This window comes from Sus scrofa, chromosome 13 (genome assembly GCF_000003025.6).
Source record: "Sus scrofa isolate TJ Tabasco breed Duroc chromosome 13, Sscrofa11.1, whole genome shotgun sequence".
In the NCBI taxonomy this organism is placed as follows: domain Eukaryota; kingdom Metazoa; phylum Chordata; class Mammalia; order Artiodactyla; family Suidae; genus Sus; species Sus scrofa.
The window spans coordinates 165,762,424-165,780,029 of record NC_010455.5 but is presented as its reverse complement, the minus strand read 5'-3'; the positions used below and the strand labels follow the sequence as shown (position 1 = coordinate 165,780,029).

The 17,606-nt window shown below is 37.0% G+C and overlaps 1 protein-coding gene across 1 annotated transcript in view; it reads left to right on the top strand.

The window, feature by feature from the left end:
- NSUN3 (NOP2/Sun RNA methyltransferase family member 3) overlaps positions 1–16,134 on the top strand; it is a 59,287-nt gene extending 43,153 nt beyond the window's left edge. The window contains exon 6 of the mRNA XM_003358877.5: positions 14,249–16,134. Coding sequence (XP_003358925.2) covers positions 14,249–14,519 — 271 coding nt within the window. The 3' untranslated portion in view covers positions 14,520–16,134. The remainder of the gene's footprint in view (positions 1–14,248) is intronic.

Here is a 17,606-nt window from a genome sequence, read left to right as displayed (position 1 = left end):
AATTTCTGGAACATTGAATATTAATTGGTTACAAGGGATCAAATGGAGCAGTGATGTTCTATGCTCATTTTAAATTTTTTATTTAAATTTTTTTTTTTTTTTGGTCTTTTTGTCTTTTAGGGCCACACCTGTAGCATATGGAGGTTCTCAGGCTGGGGCTCGAATCAGAGCTATAGCAGCTGGCCTACCCCATAGCCACAGCAATGCGGAACTGGAGCAGCGTCTGTCACCTACACAGCTCACAGCAATGCCGAATCTTTAACCCACTGAACAAGGCCAGGAATCTAACCTGCATTCTCATGGATGCTAGTTAGGTTTGTTAACCACTGAGCCACAATGGGAACTCCACATGTTTAAAAAGAAATATTTAATGCTAGGGTTTCTAAGAGAAACTAGCTTGCTAATAGTGTGTAAATAAAGGAATTTTTAAGTCTATTTCACTTGGTTGCTTCCCCATATTTACATCTGAAAGAATGGTATATGTCACCTTGATACTTTAATTATGGTAGAAGGAACATGAAGAAAGGTGAGGAATAAATGTATTAATCACAGTAATGTTTAGCTATAATCTTAATTTTTCAAGAATACAGATATCTATGATTGCTTTATTTCTGCACCAGAAGTTGTTGTAGGAGACAGTGTCTGTAACTTCAGACATGTTATAGGAAGATAGAAAAAAATGTTTATTCTTTGATGTTAAATCATGAGGCCTTAGTATGAAAGGGGAAAAATCATTTTACTGCTTTAGTCAAAAGATGGCACTATAGCTATGCTGATTGTTTTCTTCTGTGGTTTGGGTTCTGGTCTTTTTAAATGCAGAAAACAGTTAAATTTGGTGATCTAATTAACACTGACCCTTCCAACAGAATGCAAAATTTCTAACCAAGGCCCAGAAGAATAGACCAGAAAAATGAAATTTATATTTTTTAAAATGTATTAGGTTTTAATAGCTATTCGTAAAAATAACAATCTCTGAAACTTAGAGATTTGCCAGAGGAAAAATGGCACACTGTATCATGTTTTCAATTTTGGTTAAGTTTGAAATAACCTTCCCTTTGAAACTTTGATAACTGTCAGGGTTCCAAGCATTTTGGGTTTTTTTTGTTTGTTTGTTTGTAGTTTTTAAAGGTCATTGAACTTCTGCATTCCTTAAAATACTTTGTTTCCTTTATGGTGTTAAATCAGATAATCATTTTTCTTTTATTTTTGTTGGTCATGTTTACTTGTTGGTAATTGTAAGACTACATGAACTAGTCTGGAAGCATTAAAGTGGTCTGTCTTTTTGTCCTGGGAAAGCAACATGTTCTGTCTTGTTTCTAAGCCGGTATTATAAATGGCTCTTGGGGCTTGATTCTCTGCTTTTCTCTAAGCAGATCTTTCAAGGATAGAGAAATTCATGAAAAGCACTAAAAAAAAAAAATACAAAATAAACTCCTGAAAAAATGGCCTTATTTTTGATTGTGCAAAGTGCTCTTTTAAAAATACAAACATACAAATCAAAACACTTTTGAGAGGGCTTGCTGTAGGCAAGGACCTATGGTGTACTGAGAAAACACAAAACAGTGCAGTTTTTTTTTTTTCTTTCTTTCTATTAGAATAAGAAAATACTGATAGACTCTTCATATAGATTTCAGATTTGCTTACCTGATGCTTTTTAAAGTTAACATTTAAATGATTTATTTGTAAAGTAATAAAATTAAGCTTTCTTCAGATAACTAAATGTCAGATAACTTTGTCGTGTATATACAGTACAGAAGATATCTTATATAGCTTTACATTGTAATTCATTTGAACCTAAAGTACAAGTCCGTAATCTTCTTCAGAATCTTTGAGGTGAGATGTGTTTCAAAATTCCGATTTTTTTTTTAAGTGAAATTGTATGTATTTGTTGCATCACATCATCCACTTCCCTCAGTAGGATCTGGAATAGCACCCTGTAATCAAACATTAATATGTTTACAGCAAAACATTTGAGTAGTTATACCACATGGGCTCAGTCTTGACCGTAAATAGCTTTATATCAATTTAGGTCCAATTTTGAGGCCAATTGAATCTGCCACAAACTTATAAAGAAAGCGGTAGTTTGCAGAACTTTCTGGATTTCATGATGGAGTGTAAGAGACAGTGCACCTCGAAATGCCCTTCAGGTCTACTTTATGAACTGCCAAAAATCAATTAAGATTTTCTGTTTGTGGAGTTCCTGTCATGGCTCAGTGGAAATGAGCATCCATGAGGATACAGGTTCGATCCCTGGCCTCGTCCAGTGGATTAAAGGATCTGGTATTGTCATGAGCTGTGGTGTAGGCTGGCAGCTACAGCCCCTGGTTTGACCCCTAGCCTGGGAATCTCCATATGCCTTGGGTGTAGCCCCCCAAAAAACAAAACAAAACAAAAAAAGGTTTTCTATTTGTAAGTGAGGAAAATTTAATTTACCATTAAATTCTAGTAGAGTTCTCACTCTAGCATAGTGAGTTAAGAATCTGACTACAGCAGCTCAGGTTTCTGTGGAGGCATGGGTTTGATCCCTGGCCCAACTCAGTGGATTAAAGAACCCAGCATTACCATAACTGCAGTGTAGGTCACTACTGTGTCTCAGATTCAGTCCCTGGCCCAGGAATTTCCATATCCTGTGCATGCAGCCATAAAAAACAAAACAAAAAAAAATACCATTATATTTTATTTAATGGTTTCTCTTTTAAGAATATGTTTTGTGTTGCTTCGAGCTGCTTTGTTAACTAGGTGGTTTAAGCACAAAATGCATCTCAGCCTCTTCCATAATATACTGAAAGACAATCAAAGATTTGGAAAAATGTGTACAGCCAATATCTGTCATAAAGCAACAGAGTATCTGGAGTACCTTCTATGGCAAGAAAGCCATCATTTATTTTCTGTTACTGTGGTAAAAGCATTTCCCACTCTATAATATGCTATCCAATTAATCAGGATCAACTTTATTTCTATAGTAATGTTATGAGATAGAATCATATTTCATATTTCAGGTAGGGTTAAGCCCTATCAGCACTTAGGTGGGAGGCTTCTGATGGGAATATATGTTTTGGGAAAATGATAGAACAATTATATTACATGGCAATTCTGCTTCCTTTAGAAGTACTTCCCTAGCTTTGCATTATAGTTGGACCTCGTGTATCGAATAATATGTAAAACCTGAGATAATGTCTACTACTTCCCATTTCAGTTTAAAGTATTAAATTAGCCTTCTACCTAGTCTTATCAAAATAATACTTTTGTTTCATCTACTGTAGTCATAACATCTTTTTCTGCCTTCTGATAAGTATGATTAGAAAGCTCTGCTGACTATCTCTCTGCCATCAGTTATAATTAATAGTAAAGAAGCCTGTCTTAATTCAACTTGTAATTTCATGCAATATAGTGTTATAGCACAAGTGAAAAATATCCCATTATTCAGGATCTTGTTAAGCCATGAAACTTAGAGTTTTTGAGAAGCCAAGATACACAGCTCATTTAGAGAAGGTTAGCAGAGGGTACCATTATGCCAAAATGGATGTTGCTTAGTTAGTTGTTTAGTTTTACTTCCTTTATTAAAAAAAGAAAAAAGAAAGAAAGAAAAAAAGGAGTTCCTGTCGTGGTTCAGTGGGTTATGAACCTGGCTAGTATCTGTGAGGATGGGGGTTTGATCCCTGACTTCACTCAGTGGGTTAAAGACCTGGTGTTGCCATGAACTTGGGCATAGATCACAGATTTGGTTCAGATCCAGGGTTGCTGTAGCTATGGCATAGGCCTGCAGTTGCAGCACTGCTTTGACCCCGAGCGTGGGAATTTCTATATGCTGCAGGTGCGGCCCTAAAAAGAAAACAAAATAAAACAAAACAAAAAAATACCTGCATGGCACAGAAATTTATTCAGGCATGGAGAACCTTTTTGCCTTCTACCAGACCTCAGATCGAACATGTTTAGCTTTTCTTCTCTAATCCTGACTTATCTTTTTATGTGATCATTACCACAACTTTGTGAGTGTATTAGTATTACTCAAGTTTAACTTCTAAATGCCCCCCCACCCCCCCCAGAATTTAAAATTCTTTCTGGACTTGTTACAACCTACTAAGCAATATCTTTGTTATTGTTATCTTTGTTTGATTGTCATTTTCTCTCCTGAAGCAACACAATAGTTCTCTCACACTACTGACTTTCCTTTAAAAAAGGAAAGTTTTTAAAAAGCTTTTTAAAAAGGCCTCTTTTATGATTTAGATGAGACATCCAAATTAATTAGTATAATAATTAATTGGTTCTTATGGGCTATTTCAAAATACGTGTGACTTGTTATAGAAGCAAATTATTTCTTCCTGACATTATGAAATAAAATAATCCTCAGTGTACAAAAGATTTGGCTATATGAACTCTGGGAGTGAGTTTTTTTTCATATTACTTGTTTTCCTTAATCTTTGAATACAAAATTACAGCATTTTTCAAATCTATAACTACTATAAGCAAAAGGACAAAAATGGTATTTAAATAGTAATCATCAGCAGCAAAACAGCAACAACCTATTTGATAGGACTCTAACGTTTTGCCATAGGATGGTGAGAGTAACTTAGTTTGTAAAAAAGCTTTTGTGTTGCCACACACAATTCCTTGTTACGAAATTAATGTGACCAGTTAAGTTTTACCAACCCAATTTTAGAAAGATAAATTATGAATGTTGGAGCAAAAACAAAGTAAAAGTATCAGCCAACATTGCAACATTATAGAAATTAATTTAAATTTGCATCAAGCCTGTAACATAGTGTTTATAAATGATGAGGCTTCTCTGTACTTTTGTATAGCTGTAATGACAAAGAATCATATTTCCTTGATTAGGCATTGGTTTTGCTAATCATGGTACTAAGATTAAAATAAGTTCTATTAATGGGAGTTTAAAGCTATCTACATTCAAATTGCATATATCCCCTGTACAATAATCTAACTTTTTTTTTTTTTTTTTTTTTTCCCACTGTACAGCAAGGGGGTCAGGTCATCCTTAGATGTATACATTGCAGTTACAGTTTTTTCCCCCACCCTTTCTTCTGTTGTAATCTAACTTTTTAAAAAGAAAATCATATACGCATTGCTATAGTCAGTAGAAAATGATCCAAAATGAGTGTAGTTGTAAATTATACAATTTAGCAAAAATCTACTGATGATCCAGTATGTCACTGTAAAAAACAAACTAAAGAAACTATCACCAAGTATATGTTAGTTTCCTATTGCCGCTATAACAAATTACTACAAATTTGGTGGTTTAAAATAACACAGATTTAGGAGTTCCCATCATGGCTTAGCAGTAATGAATCCAACTAGTATCCATGAGGATGTGGGTTCCATCCCTGGTCTGGTTCAGTGGGTTAAGTATCCAGCGTTGCTGTTTCCGTGAGCTCTAGTGTAGGTCGTAGACATGGTTGGATCTGGCGTTGCTGTGGCTATGGCATAGGCTGGCAGCTTCAGCTCCAATCGGACCCCTAGCCTGGGAACTTCTATATACTGTAGGTGCCTAAAAAGCAAAAAAGAAACAAAACCCAGCAGATTTATTGTCTTTAACTTCTAGCAGTCAAAATTTCAAAATCACTGATGGAGCTGATGGAGCCTTTCTTCTGGAGGCTCTGGGGTGGTGCTACAGACTTAATGTTTGTGCCTCTCTCCCTCCCCCATTCATATTTTGAAACCCTAACCCCAGAGATGATCATATTAGGCCTTTCAGAGGTGATTAGGTTATGAGAATAGAACCCCCATGAAAGGGATTAGTGCCCTTGCAACAGAGACCTCAGAGTGCTCCCTAGTCCCTTTTACCAATAGAGGACACAGTGGTCATATCTGAACCAGGAAGCAGGTATCCACATCAGAGGTGGAACCTGCTGATGCCTTAATCTTGGACTTTCTATCCTCCAGAACTGTGAAAAATAAATGTTTAATGTTTAAACCACCAAGTCTAGGGTGGTTTTTTTCCTTTCTTTTTTTTTTAAATGGCTGCATTTGCAGAATATGGAATTTCCTGGGCCAAGGATTGAATCCCAGCCACAGCTATAAGCTACTCTGCACCTGCCTCAAGGCAACACTGGATCCTTTAACCCACTGTGCAAGGCCAGGGATTGAACCCTGGCCTCTGGAGTGACCCGAGCCACTGCAGTCGAATTCTTAACCCTTTGCACCACAGCAGAAACTCCTAGTGTATGGTATTTTTGTCATAGCAGCCCAAACAGACTCAGACAGGGAGAATGATTTCTTTATCTTTTCCAGCTTCTAGATGCAGCCCACATTCCTTGGCTTATGGCCTTTGGCCAGCAATCCTGACACTCCAACCTTAGCTTCAGTCATCACCTGTCTTTCTCTGACACTCTTGACTCCCTTTTCTATTTGTAAGGATCTTTGTAGTTATATTGGGCCCACTCAGATAATCCAGTGTAATCTCTCATTTTAAAATCCTTAGTTTAATCATATCTACCCATACGTTTTGCCAAGTAATGTGGCATGTTTAAAAGTTCTGGGTATTAGGATGTGGACATTTTGGGGGCCATTATTCTTCCTTCCATGAAATGTTATCCCATTAATGGTTCACATCTCTGGTGTCTGAATCCTAACTGTTTTTGTTTCTGTGGAGAATATTAGGGGACAGTAAGAAGTAAGAAGACACATAAAAAGCTTTTTTTCAGAGACTAACAACAAACCCTTGAGGGTTAAGTAACCCTAGAGTGGTGGGACCCTCTCAAAATATTTTTTAATAAATAGATACATGAGAAGACTACAAATACTGGATACCATAAATCATTAATTGTCTGGACCTTAGGGAATACATTTTCTAGAGAGTTTATTCCTTAAAAAAATAAACAACAGTCTTCTCTAGGAAAATTTCTGATGTTTATCCTGTTGACATAGCTTTGTCTAAATTTGTTATCATGGAAATATATCATATGGGTAACAGTATGAGTGAGCTTTCAGTTAAAAATAACTTATCCCTACCTCTCTCTTCCCCTAGTCTCAGTACTCAGAGGTGACTAGTTGTAATTATTTGTTCTTTATTTATTCTGCAGGTCATTCCCAAACTTCTAAATAATATGTTTATCCTTTATTATTTTATTTATTATCAACTTTAGAGATTGACTACAGACATGCCTCATTTTATTGTGCTTCTCAGATATTTCGTTATTACAAATTGAAGGTTTATGGCAACGCTGCATCTAGCTAATCTGTTGGCACCATTTTTCTAATAGCTTTTATTCATTTTGTGTCTCTGTGTCACTTTTTGGTAATTTTTGAAATATTTCAAACTTTTCATTATAATTATATTTGTTACAGTGATCTGTGATCAATGATATTTGATATTACTATTGCAAAAATATAACTTACTGAAGGCTCAGATGATGGTTAGCAGTTTTCATCAATAAAGTATGTTTTAATTAAGGTATGTACATTGTTTTTTAGCCATAATGTTATTGGACACTTAATAGACTATAATATAGTGTAAACATAGCTTTTGTGTGCACTAGAGAAACCAAAAAATTGATAACTCGCTTTATTGGGACATTGCTTAATTGTGGTCTAGAACTGAACCTGCAGTATCTCCGAGGTGTGCCTGCACTGACTTCTTCCTGGAGCTTATCTCACTTAAACCTCCCTTACCTCTTCACACTACTCTCCAGCCTGTGTTCTTGCCTTGTTCCAGTTTTTCCCTCAGTCAGCTTGGAAACTTAGTATTGCACACTGGGATCTACTTTCCAGTTCTGTTAGTGGGGAAACATACCTCTAAAACACTTCATGCTTTATTTATTTATTTTTTTAAATAATCGGGGCAATGTCTCTTGGTCTCCCTTTTTGTAATATAAGAGTATTTAACCCCCACCCGATCTGACATTTCTTTCTTCCTTCTACTTCCCAGTGTCTTACACCTGCACCTTTATATGGTGTTAAGCTTTGACAGTATATCCGAGATTTTATAATCTGTTCTGAAACATTACCAAGATTAGTCTACGGAATGATTCTGAACATTGAGGACCAATAATCAATATATATTGATTAATTCTGTAAATGTTGTTCATTGCAGAATGGACTTCTGTGTTAGAATTAAATTTCTTTCTCTGTTGGTTCAATGTTATGATCAGAGTGACACTAAGAGGAAGTTTTTCTTACAATCAAATTAGGTGGGACAGCCTCTCTCTCTCTCCTATCTCCTGTCCCCTTCCTCTCCCTCTTCCCACCATTACTCCACCACCCCAGTTGCATGTATCAGATCTTCAAGGTTTTCTCAGTTTTCAGTCCTTTCATCTCTTCTGTCCCTTCCCACTTCTCTCTAGAGTAGTTACCCTCTCAAGGCTCCCCTGCAGTTATTATTCTGAGACTTCACTCCCTTCACTGTTTTCTGTGTCACATTTCTTCTCTTTCTTGATTTACCTCCTCATTTTGCTAGAGGTAAAATTTCTGAGTCATCAGATATCTGAAAGTTTCTGTCTCCCTCCTATATATTTATTTGACAGTATGACCATAAATAGCACTCATTTTAAATTGCTTTTTTCCCCCAAGATTTGAAGGGTACTACCACTCCACTAATGTCAGTCTGATTCCTGGAGCCTCATAGGTGACCATTTTTCTCTCTGGAGGCATTTAGCATTTTCTCTTTGTTCTCAAAGTTCTAAAAATTAACAATAATGCATCTAAATATGGATTTTTTTATTCATTATAAGCTTGGAGTTTGGGCAGTGTTATGACAGTTTTGGAGTTTTGACATTGCAGAGACCCTCTGCACCCTCTCCTAGCTCTCTAATCTCATCTCATCCTGCCACCACTTCCTCCCTGCGCTATAGCCACATTGGCCTCCTCTGAGGATCTTTGCACAGGCTATTCCTCCTGTGTAGAATGCTTTTCCCTCAGATATCTAAGAGGCCCACTTCCTTCCCTCCCCCTCAGGTCTTTTTCAAATGTCACTTCCTGAAGTGTCATCCTGTTTTGATTATCCTTCTTAAAATTGTAATCCCCCATACCATTCAAGCACTCCTAATCCTTTTAGCTTGATTTAATTTTCTTCATTAAAACCTATCACTAAGTAAAAAAATATATGCAAACTGTGATATTTGAATATGTATTTGGGTTTTGATCCTGGCTGCAGGCCAGAGCTCCTAAAACTTTTGGAATTCCCTAAATGATAAGAGTGATGTGAATGTCTTTTGTTATAATATCTGGCTTTGCTAAGGGTGAAAGGAGCAACTTTCCATTATTCATAAAGAGCCCTTTTCAATCATACCTGAGTTTATGTTAATGAGATGACTTGAATAGCCCCTAAGGATGGGGAACTGGTTGCTAGGTTGTCAGGGGAACCAATGGTGTGATTAAGAGGGTTGGAACTTTCAGTGCTCACTGTCCCCCGTTGAGGGAAGGGAGAGGAACTGGAGATGGAGATCAATCACCAGTGGCCAATGATTTAATCAATTACACTTACTTAATGAAGTCTCTATAAAAAACCATCACTGAAGAGATTTGGAGGGCTTTCAGGATGGTGAGGAGGTGCTGGGAGGGTGATATGCCTGGAGAGGACATGGGAGCTCTGCACCCCTCTCCCATACTCTGCCCTGTGCATCTTCATCTAGCTGTTCCTGACTTGGATCTTTTAATAATAAATCTGAATATAGTAAGTAAACTATTTTTCCTGAATTGTGACAACCCTTCTAACAAATTATTTAACAGAAGAAGGGGCTTATGGAAATTCCTGATTTATAGCCAGTGAGTCAGAAATACCAGAGACTTGAACTTGCAGTTAGCATTTGAAGGATAATCCTGTGGGACTTGATACCAACTCCTGGTGGATAGTGTCAGAATTGAATTAAACTGTAGGACTTGCATGCAGTCACTGTTTGCAGAAAATTAGAAGATTGCTTGGTGAGGGAAAAACACGTGCACACACACATATACATACACACATATGTGTATGTGTGTGTGTATATATATGTATAATTATGTTTACATATGTGTGTATATGTGTAAATACTTTGTGTTAATTTGTTAGGACTACCATAGCACAGTATCATGGATTGAATGGCTTAAACAACACAAATTTATTGTCTCACAGTTCTGAAAGCTAGAAGTCTGAGATCAAGGTGTCCGCAGGGTAGTTTCTTCTGAGGCTTTTCTACCTGGATGACTGTCTTCTCCCTGTGTCCTCACTTGGTCTTCCTTCTGTAATTCTGTGTCCAAATTTCCTTTTCTTACAGGGACAGCAGACATATTGGATTAGGGCCTATCCCAATGACCTCATTTCAACTCAGTTAAATCTTTAGAGATGTTATCTCCAAATATAGACATATTCTGGGGTACTGGGGGTTAGGGCTTCAACACAGGGATTTTTGAGGAGATGCAGTTCAGCCCATGATAGGCTTACTTATTTTTTATAGTCTATCTCCCTCAGCTGGAATGTAAGCTTCATGAAGATGCATTTTTGTTGTTCTATTTCGATGTATACCCAACATCTAGAAAACTGTCCAGCAACATAATAGATGCTGAATAAATAATAATGAATGTTCTAGCCTTTGATGAGTTATTCTAATCTGAACACTTCTGTCCTTTTCATAGAACTGAAAAATTCTCATTATTTCACTGATTCAAGTTCTTTATGTTATCTTTCCAGTACTTCTTTTCATTGAAATTTCAGCCTACTTGATTGAACATCCCTGTCTCATTTTCACTCAATCTGTTGTTCCACTTTCTTGGAAGATTTTTCAACCTTAACTTCCAAACACTTCTACAAAACATTCTTTATTTAAACATATATTTCACTCCTAGGAGCCCTCTTCTTGATCCAGTTTTGTGGCATTCTATTATTGTTTTGTGGCTGTTATATTTTTGCTGATCTTTCTGCATTTATTAGTTTTTTTTTTTTTTTTTTTAAGGGCTGCACCCACAGCAGACTCCAAGTCTAGGTGTCCAGTCAGAGTTGCTGTGGCTGTGGTGTAGCTGCAGACCTACCCCACAGCCACAGCAATGCGGGATCCTTAATCCACTGAATAAGGCCAGGGCTCGAACCCTCATCCTCATGGATGCTAGTCCAGTTCGTTAACCACTGAGCCACTATGGGAACACATGTTTCTTTTATTCTTTATCTCACATATTGCCTAAGCATTTCTTACCTTTAGTTATCCTTCATGTACATTTTTATTTAATAATGGGACAATAAAGTACTAGGAGGTTTATTTTAGGCTTAAGACTTTTTGCCTGGTGATATCAGTTGATGATTTGCTGAATGCAAATGTCCTTGGCATGAGGGTAAACACCCACAGCTGCCTTAGGTGTAATTTATTCAACTTTCTTTTTCTTTTTTTTTTTTTTTTTTTTTTTTGTCTTTTTGCCTTTTCTAGGGCTGCTCCCACAGCATATGGAGGTTCCCAGGCCAGGGGTCCAATCGGAGCTGTAGCCACCGGCCTGCGCCAGAGCCACAGCAACACCAGATCTGAGCTGCCTCTGTGACCTACACCACAGCTCACGGCAATGCCAGATCTCCAACCCACTGAGCAAGGCCAGGGTTCAAACCCACAACCTCATGGTTCCTAGTCAGATTCGTTAACCACTGAACCACGACGGGAACTCCCTATTCAACTTTCTTAAATAAAAACGTTCCAACTTTTTACCTGGCTGCCTGATTTGCCATATATTGGCATCTGGAATCCATGATTTCTTATGTATGTTTTGAATTAATATCTTTGTTTTTACTTTTTTACTGCCATCATATTTCCTCTGGCTTTTCCTGGTCCCCCTGTAGTTTGGCAGATCGAATTGAAACTGACAGCATTAATGGCCTGAACCTAACTAACCTAAAACCGGATTGGAACTTGAACCCATGTGCCGGGACTTGAACCCAGGCACAAACCCAGATTGGGACTTGAACCCACGGTTTTAAATTAGAATCTCTCAACCTGTGTCTGGACTCACAGAGGTTCGTGTTCTTCATGTCTTTGCGCAGAAGGAATTCAGCAAGAGACAAAGTAATAGGCAAGAAATAGATTTATTAAGATAGGACACTTGTGAGAGATGCAAGTGGGCAGGCAAGGAAGCTCTGCCCCAAGGATCCTTGGGCTACAATTTTATCATCCAAGGGGAATGGGGGTTGGAAGAGTTCGCCTCTTCCTTTTTCTGGGAGTAGTAGCTCCTCTGTGGTATCCAGTAAGGTGTGTATTGAAATCTGCAGAAGCCTCAAAAAAGAAATCATGGACTTGGAGAAAAGACTTGTGGCTGCCTGATGGGAGGGGAAGGGAGTGGGAGGGATCGGGAGCTTGGGCTTATCAGACACAACTTAGAATAGATGTACAAGGAGATCCTGCTGAATAGCATTGAGAACTTTATCTAGATACTCATGTTGCAACAGAACAAAGGGTGGGGAAAAAATGTAATTGTAATGTATACATGTAAGGATAACTTGATCCCCTTGCTGTACAGTGGGAAAATAAAAAAAAAATAAAAAAAAAAAAAGAAATCTGCAGAAGGGTGGTCCTCAAACTCTTGCCCTTGGTCTGAATATGAATGCAGGCCTAATCCCATCCCCCACCCAGTAACCTGAGGCAATTCTCAAGGCTTCACTAACTGAAGGAAGCCTGCCTTGTGCTGATGGTTTTCTTGAGCAATTTATTAACTTACAGTGATCTTCCATTGTCCCGGAAGTTTCCCTCTTTAAATATGGTCCTTTATCAGGATGTCTACAACTACCTGTTCCTACTCCATCTCTATCAGAATTATATGCCCTCTGTGACTGTCATCCTTTCTCCACCCTGTTCCTTCACTACCACTCCTCTATCATCTTTCAGAAATGTGTTGAAATTCACTGTTAAAGAGTCTTTCTGTCCTTTTTACTTTATCGTTTTGAGTTAGTACTTATTTTTATTTTTTATGTTATATTTAAGGATATCTAAAGAAAGAGGGAGGAGAGAAAATCTTGTTATCAATTTACTTGTCTTGACTTAGAATTCTTTGATCCTTTTATAACTGAACATAGAAAACAAAATTTGAACTTATTTCAGTGATGTGGATCTTCATTATAAACCTCAGTTATGGGGAAATGCTCTAGTTGTTTAGGTGAGAGATCGAAGTGACTGTACTCCTCAATACAGTCAAGATTCTGGAACATGATTTCTCAAAAAAAAAAAAAAAAAAGAAGTTCTTTGATTAGTAATTAATTGTTCTAGGGTAACCACAACAGCAGGACTAAAATTTTTCTAGTTTTCTCTCTCAGGAGATGACCTTGCTTCTCTTATTATCAAGGCTGTCTATCATGAACTTTCATTTAACTTAAAACGTCTTGGCTCCCCATTCATGGGCCCGTGTTTTTTCAGGTGAAGAGGTGGAATCCCTTTTTTCTGAAGTTAACTCCTCCATTTGCAGTCTGAAGCCTTGGGACTGCTTCTCTCTTGGGTCTGCATTTATAAATGTGTTCAGAACTTTCCCTTAAAAAACAGAAACCAAAAAAAAACCCCAGATCTTTCTTCCCATCTTTACCCTGAAGCTTCACTTTCATGTGGAGAAGACTTCTTAATTTTTTCTACGTTCTACCTCTCTTTACATACAGGCATTCTTTGAGTGTCTTTTTTTCTTTTTTTCTTTTTATGGCTGTGCTGCAGCTTATGGAAGTTCCTGGTCTAGGGGGTCAAATGAAACTAGAGCTGCAGCTGCTGGCCTACACCACAGCCATGAGCAACACTGGATCTGAGCCGCACCTGCCACCTACGCTGAGGCTTGCAGCAGCGCTGGATCCTTAACCCACTGAGCAAGGCCAGGGATTAAACCTGCATCTTCACAGAGGCAACGTAGGATTCTTAACCCACAGAGCCGCAATGGGAACTCCTGAGTGTCTGTCTTTAGTTCACTTTTTTCCCTTGTTCTTTTCCTGGGAAATCCTATTTATTCCCATAACTTCAACTATCACTGAGCCCTACTCCTTTCCTGAAGTTTAGATGCACCTTCTCAGCTATCTGTTAGTATATTCAAAGACAAACCCATTATTCCATGCTTTATCTCCTTCCTCCTGTCCTTAGAAGAACAAAACAATGAACTAAACATACTCTCTGTCTTTCCCATGTTAGTTGGTCTGAGTATCATTTTCCCAGTCATCCAGGGATACATATAAATAGTTTTATGGCTAGAAAATGCCCAAAGTTATTACAGTCTGAGTCAGGTTAATTTTGAGTATGTAAGCATTTTCACTCTCAGCCCCCATAGTTCCTTTTTAATGTACCTAACTCATCTTCTGCATTTTCTTGATTATACACAGGTCTGCAATTAAGGCGTTACGTCCTGGAGGGCTGCTAGTGTACTCAACATGCACACTTTCCAAGGCAGAAAATCAAGATGTGATCAGTGAAGTTTTAAACTCCTGTAATAACATCATGCCTGTGGACATTAAGGAAATGGCAAGAGCTTGCTCCCAAGACTTCACATTTGCACCCACTGGCCAGGAATGTGGGCTCTTGGTGATTCCAGATAAGGGGAAAGCCTGGGGCCCAATGTATGTGGCCAAATTGAAAAAATCACAAACTACTTGAAATTGTTGATAAGCATTTTTGTAAACCATTGCATGGATAGTACATAAATGTATTATTGTATTTATTTTTCTAGTTTCTCTCCGGGTTAACAGTTAAATAATAATGGAGTCACTTTCCCTTGGTCTGTTTGGAATTCTATTTAACTGATACTTTAGCATCTCAGAATTTTTCAAATGTATTTTTTCCTGGAAATATAGCTATAGTAATGATTTAAGATGGTGCAGATGGTGTTTGTTCTGCATAATAAATCTACTGTCTTTTACTTGGCATTTTGCAGTTAAATTAATCAGAATACATTGTCTTATGCATTAAATGTTAGAAATACATTCCATCCATAATCTTGGTGCTTTGAACCTTTAAAAATACACCTTTGCTGGCCCTCTTGTCATTTTTTTTTTCCTATCAAATATATAGATTCTTTCAGAGTTTTTTCTCCCTTTTCTGTAAGAACTGATTGGTATTCTGAGACTAACTTCTTATAAACACTATTTCTAGTGCTAACAAAATAGGTTTCTCATTTGCCAAGTTGTTTTTTGTTAAGAACTATCTCTTGTTTACTGCAAAGGTCAGTGACTCTATTGACACTAGCTTTATTTCTCCACTTTTCTTTGTATTCACAAATACAAATTGAAAGGGTAAATTATGTTGAAAGGCCATTAGAACAGCAGATTCACATGCACATGTTTGACTTTCGACATTCAGCTTGTAGAATAATGGAGTCTATCCAGCAGGCTATAAAGCAAGTACTTGAGACAAAACCAGAATGATTAATAACTGCAATAACTGAACTATATTTGGAGAGTTTTGCTACATAATTGCAGTCATAATGAGCACTACAGAATCTGATTATCTTACAGTTGCAATCTGGAGGGGCATTTTATTTCACTCCGTTATGAAATGTTATCTGAGAGTATGATGTCACATATTAATGTACAAGAGGGAGATGCCTAATGAGAGTGGATTATACTATTACCAAAACCCAATACCATTTACTAAATGGCTCTCCTTGTTTACACAAATCCTGGGAATATTGTGTACATGTCTGTTTTATGTACTTGGGATTTTAGCCTCAGGTTTAGATTGTGTTTTCTCTAGAAATTGCTTCACTCAGAGTCAAAACATATTTTTGTAACTATTAAGAAAAATTATATAGCGTATTTCAAAAATTCTATTTAGAAATTAGCTTAAAAAAAAAACCTCTTGACTATAGAAATACAAAATTCTGCTGAAGCGGAATCCTTTTGAATTGTTACATTACTATTTGCTCATTTACTGTTTTTACTTTGCAAACATGTATAACTGGGTTCCTGTAACTGGGAAGTCCTGATTAGAATGTTTTTCTGTATCTTCATTGCCTTAACCATTTTGTTTCCTTTATATCCAGCCAATATGTTTGAAGAAAACTTGATTTCTTGGACTCAATCAAATATACCAGGTTAATACAGAAACTTAATAATGATGGAAAAGATTTTTATTTTGTGTGTGTGGCTATTTTTTTTAGTTTGTGCTTATTGGGTTTTATTTTTTTTTCAATTTGAAATTGTCTTAAGATACTGTAGGTCTAAACAGTGCATTTATCCTATATAGATTAATCACAAAGTAAATTTTCACAATGTACTTTCTCCAGCGTCATTATTTTCCCAACATAATGCCATGAAGCCTAATCTGAATACTCAGTGTATCATTGGATTAGACCTTTCTATGATTACTGAAAAAATGTAAATATATATACATATATATAGTGTATATTAGCTCACTTCATTATTATCAATAATTACAATGAAACAGCTGACATTTATTGAGCATTAAATATTTAAGTTCTTTATATATATTTTCTTTTTGAACTTTAAAACAACTCCAGGAGTGAGTACTGTAACCACCTTATGTTGTTTTTTGTTTTTTGGCTGCCCTGCAGCATGTGGATTTCCTAGGCCAGGGATCAGATCCCAGCCCTAGTTGAGATTTATGCCTCAGCTATGGCAATGTTGGGCCCTTTAACCCACTGTTCCAGGTCAGGGATTGAACCTGCATCCCAGTGCTCCAGAAACACTGTCAGTCCCACTGTGCCACAGCAGGAGCTCCTGTAACTGCCTTTTGTGAATGAGAAAACAAGTTTAGTGCTGTCCCTAATTTACCAAGGCTACACTGGTAAATAAAAGGTGGAAGCAAGATTAAAACTAGCTCCAAAGGCCAAGCCCTTCTCACTACACTATGGTCTCACAAAATATACATTTTAGGAAACTTTTGGATGATCAACTAGATCTACCCTTATTCTTTGCTGCTTAGCTTTCCCCCCATGTGCAACTCTCTATTCTCAGGACATCAAAGAGTTAATACTTGAGAAACAAAAAAGCAACTCTAAAATATTTCTGGCTGTGTTCTAAAGAAGTGCCTCTTGTGATTACAATACCCAGAAATCTCACAGAGATATTCTGTGCCTTCATTTTCTTTGCAGATGCTGAACTGGAGAATAGAAATTTGGAACAGCCTTGCAATGTCAATTGAAAAGCAAGGAGTAATTGATACTACTTTCTGTGGCATTGAGTTACTTTCAAAATAGCTTTATAAAAATTTAGGTTGCTTACCAACACATTAACTTTCCTCTGTCATCAGCACACTGAACAGCAACTAGTTTCAGAAATAGACTGTGAATAAATGTAATGTATTTAAATGCTTTGTACTGAATTTTTAAAGCATCAGATATTATCTGTGGCTTGGAGTCAAGGCAGCCTAAAGTTATCTTATTATATATATCCATATAGCCTTATATTGAAGATTGCATGTTACCCCCATAACAGTATTATGAAAAATACCCTTTTATAAAATGTAAGTAGGCATAAAATAATAGACACCAGAACACTTGCTACATGACTAAATTAAGTAATCACAAATCTAATAGGCCCTTTTCCAAGAAGACTTTATGTCTGGAGATAAGCACCATATAATCTGCACAAACTAATGCAGTTTATCAGGAATACAAAGAGAAAATTGGAACAAATAGCAACAATTTTATTAGATGCCAAGTAGTCTTCTGTTGCAATTGAATGGGATGACTTGTATTGTATGTTAGGTAAATTCGGCTTTGGG